The sequence below is a fragment of the Sander lucioperca genome, chromosome 2, assembly GCF_008315115.2.
Source record: "Sander lucioperca isolate FBNREF2018 chromosome 2, SLUC_FBN_1.2, whole genome shotgun sequence".
Classification (NCBI taxonomy): domain Eukaryota; kingdom Metazoa; phylum Chordata; class Actinopteri; order Perciformes; family Percidae; genus Sander; species Sander lucioperca.
Window position 1 is genome coordinate 48,244,758 of NC_050174.1, and position 6,448 is coordinate 48,251,205.

The window sequence follows — 6,448 nt, forward strand, 5'->3', positions numbered from 1 at the left end:
CTTATGAATGGTTTGCACCTTGTGGTGAACCGTCTGTATTTGCTCTCGTGAAGTCTTCTCTTTATGGTAGACTTGGATAATGATACGTCTACTTCCTGGAGAGTCTTCTTCACTTCACTAGTTGTTGTGAAGGGGTTCTTCTTTACCATGGAAAGGATCCTGCGATCATCAACCACTGTTGTTTTCTGTGGACGTCCTGGCCTTTTTGTATTGCTGAGCTCCCCGGTGTGTTCCTTTTTTTCTCAGAATGTACCCAACTGTTGATTTGGCCACTCCTAATGTTTCTGCTATCTCTCTGATAGATTTTTTCTTTTTCCGCAGCCTAAGGATGGCCTGCTTTACTTGCATTGAGAGCTCCTTTGACCACATGTTGTGGATTCGCAGCAACAGCTTCCAAATGAAAATGCCACACCTGAAATCAACTCCAGACCTTTTATCTGCCTAATTGATGATGAAATAATGAGGGAATAGCCAACACCTGCAGCTTTTGACACAATTGTCCAATTACTTTCAGTCCCTTGAAATAAGGGGACTATGTATGAAAATGTTTGCAATTCCTAAATCCTTCCTCCAATTTTGATGTAAACACCCTCAAAATAAAGCTGAAAGTCTGCACTACAAGTTCATCTCGATGATTTCATTTCAAATCCATTGTGTTAGCGCACAGGGCCAAAATTAACTGTCCAAATATTTCGGTACCCAACTGTACATAAACCATTATGAAGATGATGAAGACTGTGACCTTCCTCACATTAACATAAAACAGAACAGCAGCTGATCAATGATCAATACAAAACGTTTATTCTCTTTAAACAAACTGAATACAATGAAATAATGAGGTTATTGATCTGAACTCTGATCTCTACAGGAAATCAGTTCCTTCAAAATAAAAGACCCAAACTCTGAATAAAACTTTCCTTTAACAACAGATTTATAAAGTGAGACATACCATAAAGTACTTTTAATACTGCAGTACTGGAACTACATCCTGCAGACTGGACTGTTGCCATGGTGACCAGCAGGATGACTCTGATGCCACAAAGTTACGATGAGACACGAAGCTGCAGAAGAAGAACAGAAAGAATATCAACCTAAACAGGAAGTGAACACAACGTGAAGCACGAGTTTTACCACGGGCGCCAGTCGCTGGAAAACACGTTTCCCTCAAAGCCATTATTAAAAAGGCAGTTTCTTTGCAGGGTTATTATTTAGCTGACAGGGTAGCAATATGATCTCATATGTTTCTTATAAATATAACATTCAGCATGAAAAAACAAAACAACGGGACTGAGGAAATCACATTCCTACCACCCATATCAGACTGTGAAATCTTCTCATGTCAAAAGATTATCTGTCAGAATGTCTCTGAGGATTTTCCCACCAAGACTTCAAACTTAGGATCATATCAAACAGGTGTTAACGTCCAGACTGGAGAAAGGCTGACTGGGACTGAGTTTATCACCCTTCACCAAACAATGGAGACTATAGCAAGACCCTCAGGATTTCATTCAGAGATTATTGGGTATTAGAATTATTATTGGGCATCAGAATTTCATTCAGAGATTATTGGGCATTATGATTATTATTGGGTATCAGGATTTCATTCAGAGATTATTGGGCATTAGTCTGAGACAGAGGAGTCACTGGGAGAGATGTTTGGTGGAAGGTGGGTGCTCAACACAAAGCATCTTTATTATCCATGGAGGACCATTGGTGTACAGTCAGCTGTACATAGACAACAAACAGCAAAATACACAACAAAATTATTATAAAGTTATATTTTAAGAAAGGAATAAATGACCTTTTCAAGTACCTGAACAGGTATGGAAGAGAAAAAAGTTGTGGCGCTTTAAGGTGTGGACACACAGAGCCGACGGCCGACCGTCAGCAGTAAAGCCAGTGTGACTGATCAGTCTCCCCGAGTTGGTCCAAAAAGTGCCTCGGAACACCGAAGAGACGAGACGTAATACGTCTCCATAACAGCAGGCGGCGCTAATCTGTATTGTCGCCCAAAAATGAAAACCGGCAGCTGATTGGACGAACGCATCACGTGGGTCTGGTTTCTCCAGAAATTCAAAGCCAGACTGTCATGGCGGCTCGTTCAGAATACGATCTCATATTGGACTAAAATAGTTCACCGAAACGTGTTTCTGAAAACATTTGAAGAGAGAAATAGGCCGTGCAGTTGCTGAATCTGTCTTCATTTCAGATCAATAAAGGTCAGTTTAAAAGATTTTACTCAGATTTTGAGAGACTCTAGTCACGCTCATCCCGCTCCCCGTTTCCTGGTTAGCTCTCCACCAATCAGATGGCTCATTGAGTCCGACTGCCGGCAGGGTCCGCCCCGCCGATTATACATGTCAAATCAGCCAAAATGAAGGCCGCCGGCCCCTCGGACGGACGACAGCACGGAAAACACTGAACAGACTTGAGTCACCGACCTCGCCAGACGGACGATTATCGGCTCAGTGTGTCCGGGCCTTAAGGCAACGTCTATGTCGCCTTTTCCAACGTTTGACGTTTTTGGAAGCATACAACAGAACTGAACAGGTAGAGTCAAGTACCTGTCTGTCTGCCTGTCCATCTGCCTGTCTGTCTGCGCCTGTCCTCTTCAGCCGGACGCGTCCACTCCTGCAGGATCAGATTCAGATCAAATAAAACTCTTCTGTTTTTTTAAGATAGTTTTGGGGCGTATTAGGCCTTTATTTTGACAGGACAGCTGAAGACATGAAAGGGGAGAGACGGGGGGAATGACATGCAGCAAAGAGCCGCAGGTCGGAGTCAAACCCACTCACCTGTTGAGCTTCTTCTTCTCCTGCTCGGCGGCCATCTTGTTTCCAGCCTCCCGGCTCTCCTGACTCTGCCGCAGCCAATCAGCATGCAGCTCAGCAGGGGGACACAGCTGACATCATCATCATCACCATCAGACCACATAAAGAGAGAGAGATAAACAGCTGTTAGATATTTTCTTTTCATCTCATGTTCAAATCCAAACGGGGCTGGGACCATAGATATTAGTTATTATTATTATTATTATTATTATATAGTTAAAATTAATGGAGAGAGCATGTGTGACGTCACCCATGGTTTGTGCAGAGCTGCTCTGAGGCTTTGAGTTTGCCAGTACAGGTGCTGTCATCATGGTTGCATTACAAACGGATGTGACGATTTTAAATAGAGAGGTTGGAGCTGGGGAGGAGACTGACTAAAGCTGTGAACGCTGTATACACCCACCTACTCCGGGTTAACTAACCGCAACTGTTATGGGTGGTGTGTATTTTATTTTTGTGTCCTGGTGCCGTCAGTTTGTATGTATGTTAGTGTTTGTGTCTGGTTTTGTTCCTGTCAGCTCGTCGTTTAGCCTGTTCTGTTGTTTTCTGCCTGCTCCATTTTTGGACCGCCTTTGGTTTGCTCCTGTTTTTTGTGTTTAATAAATCCTCGTGCTCATACTCCTTCGCCTGCTCTCTGCATTTGGGTCCACCATCCTCACTTCACACGACAGAATGATCTGACCATCATGGACCCAGCAGAGTCATTCGAGGACGAACTTTGTGACCTCACCTGCAGGCTTATCTGTGCTGTTGGGGAGTGGAGAATTGCCCAAGGTTGGGAGGCTAAGGAGGCAGTTCTTCGCTCTGCTCGCTGGAGAGTTTCCTCTCAACCCTGGCTTAGGAGCTTCCTGCCGGAGTGGCTTCAGGACTTCTTGGAAACTCCTAGCCGGGAGCCAACACCCCAACATGCTACCAGGCCATCATCTCCCAAGCCTGCTAGCAGTCAGCTACCCCAGCTGCCAGTTGGTACCCAGCCTGCTACTTGGTCAGTGAGTTCTCCTGAGCAGACCAATGTTCCCGAGCTGACGTGCAACCCTTCTGTTCCCGAGCTGACGTGCAACCCTTCTGTTCCCGGGCTGGCGTGCTGCTCTCCTGACCCTGGGTTGACGTGCGGCTCTCCTGACTCCGGGCCGACGTGCAGCTCTCCTGACTCCGAGCTGGCGTGCAGCTCCTCTGACCCCGAGCTGGCGTGCAGCTCCTCTGACCCCAAGCTGGCGTGCAGCTCCCCTGACTCCGAGCTGGCGTGCAGCTCCCCTGACTCCGAGCTGGCGTGCAGCTCCCCTGACTCCGAGCTGGCGTGCAGCTCTCCTGACCCCGAGCTAGTTAGCAGCCCACCTGAATCCGAGCTAGCTAGTAGCCTTCCCGAGCCCCGGCTAGCTAGCAGCCCTCTTGAATCAGGCTAGCTAGCGATCCCCCTGAGCCCCTGCTAGCTAGCGATCCCCTTGAGCCCATGCTAGCTAGCGATCCCCTTGAGCCCATGCTAGCTAGCATTTCCCCAGAATCCAGGCTAGCTAGCAGTCTTCCTGATTCCCGGCTAGCTAGCAGCCTCTCAACTTCCCCGCTAGCTAGCAACCTCCTTGAATCCGGGCTAGCTAGCAACCTCCCTGAGCCTCGGTTAGCTAGCATTTCCCCAGAATCCAGGCTAGCTAGCAGTCTTCCTGATTCCCGGCTAGCTAGCAGCCTCTCAACTTCCCCCCCTAGCTAGCAACCTCCTTGAATCCGGGCTAGCTAGCAACCTCCCAGAGCCTCGGTTAGCTAGCAACCTCCCTAAATCCAGGCTAGCTAGCAAACCCCCTGAATCCAGGCTAGCTAACAGCCTTCCCGAGCCCCGGCTAGTTAGCAAGCTCCCTGAGCCCCAGCTAGCTGGCTACTCCCCTGAGTCCAGGCTAGCTAGCAGCTTTCTTGACCCCCGGCTAGCTAACAGCCTCTCTGAGCTCAAGATAGCTAGCAGCCTTCCTGAGCCCAGGCTAGTTAGCAGCCCCTCTGTATCCAGGCTAGCTAGCAGCCTTCTTGAGCCCCGGCTGGCTAGCAGCCCCCTTGAACCCCAGCTAGCTAGCAGCCCTCCTCAATTCAAGCTAGCTAGCAGCATTCCTGAGCCCAGGCTAGTTAGCAACCTCCCTGAGTCCAGGCTAGCTAGCACTCTCCCAGATCCCAAGCTAGCTAGCAGCCCCCCTGAATCCAGGCTAGCTAGCAACCTCTCTGAGCCCCAGCTAGCTAGCAACCCCCCTGAATCCAGGCCACCTAGTAACCCCCCTGACTCCAGGCTTGCTAGCAGCCTTCCTATTGTCCCAGCACTGCCCAGCTTCCCCGAGCCTCCTAGTGTCCCCGAGCTTCCTAGCGTTCCCGAGAGTTTCCTAGAGTTTCCTAGTGTCCCCGAGTTTCCTAGTGTCCCCGAGTTTCCTAGTGTCCCCGAGTTTCCTAGAGTTCCCGAGTTTCCTAGTGTCCCTAGGCGGTCCGTTATCCTTGATCCCTGGCTGACTAGCAGCTTTCCTGATTCCCGGCTGACTAGCAGCATCCCTGATTCCCGGCTGGCTAGCAGCTTCCCAGAATCCCGGCTGGCTAGCAGCCGCCCCAAGCTTCGGCTGGCTAGCAGCTTCTCCGAACCCCGGCTGGCTAGCAGCCTCTTAGATCCCCAGCTGGTTCGCAGCATCCCTAATTCCCGGCTGGCTAGCAGCCTCATAGATCCCCTGCTGGTTAGCAGCCTTCCAGAATCTCCGCTGACGTTCAGCCTCCCAGAATCTCTCTCTCTTCGCTGCCGGCCTTCAGAGGGGATTCGCCTTCGTCGCCGACCTTCAGAGGGGATTCGCCTTCGTCGCCGACCTTCAGAGGGGATTCGCCTCCGCCGCCGGCCTTCAGAAGGGATTCGCCTTCGCCGCCGGCCTTCAGAAGGGATTCGCCTTCGCCGCCGGCCTTCAGAAGGGATTCGCCTTTGCCGCCGGCCTTCAGAGGGGATTCGCCTTCGCCGCCGGCCTTCAGAAGGGATTCGCCTTCGCTGCCGGCCTTCAGAGGGGATTCACCTTCGCTGCTGGCCTTCAGAGGGGATTCGCCTTCGTCGCCGGCCTTCAGAAGGGATTCGCCTTCGCCGCCGGCCTTCAGAAGGGATTCGCCTTCGCCGCCGGCCTTCAGAAGGGATTCGCCTTCGCCGCCGGCCTTCAGAGGGGATTCGCCTTCGTCGCCGACCTTCAGAGGGGATTCGCCTTCGTCGCCGACCTTCAGAGGGGATTCGCCTCCGCCGCCGGCCTTCAGAAGGGATTCGCCTCCGCCGCCGGCCTTCAGAAGGGATTCGCCTTCGCCGCCGGCCTTCAGAAGGGATTCGCCTTCGCCGCCGGCCTTCAGAAGGGATTCGCCTTCGCCGCCGGCCTTCAGAAGGGATTCGCCTTCGCTGCTGGCCTTCAGAGGGGATTCGCCTTCGTCGCCGACCTTCAGAGGGGATTCGCCTTCGCCGCCGGCCTTCAGCAACCTGCTCCGGGTTAACTAACCCTTACCCTAAAGCTGTGAGCACACCTCCCTGCCCTTCCCTGTGCATACATGGAAAGCCTTAAGTGGGAGAGCAGCAGGGCAGGATCCCAGTAGGGTACAGAACGGAGCAGCATCAATGACAGAGACACGACATTGAT

At 51.2% G+C, this 6,448-nt stretch overlaps 2 protein-coding genes across 2 annotated transcripts in view; both read right to left on the minus strand.

Moving 5' to 3' along the window:
• fnbp1a (formin binding protein 1a) overlaps positions 1 to 2,631 on the minus strand; it is a 48,755-nt gene extending 46,124 nt beyond the window's left edge. The window contains exon 1 of the mRNA XM_031309388.2: positions 2,565 to 2,631. The gene's annotated coding sequence lies outside the window, so the exon portion shown is untranslated. The remainder of the gene's footprint in view (positions 1 to 2,564) is intronic.
• Positions 782 to 6,448, minus strand: part of LOC118494628 (spermatogenesis- and oogenesis-specific basic helix-loop-helix-containing protein 1-like) — a 26,784-nt gene continuing 21,117 nt past the window's right edge. Inside the window, exons 4-5 of the mRNA XM_035999084.1 lie at positions 2,796 to 2,902; positions 782 to 1,061 (exon numbers count right to left, since the gene is read on the minus strand). Coding sequence (XP_035854977.1) covers positions 962 to 1,061; positions 2,796 to 2,902 — 207 coding nt within the window. The 3' untranslated portion in view covers positions 782 to 961. The remainder of the gene's footprint in view (positions 1,062 to 2,795; positions 2,903 to 6,448) is intronic.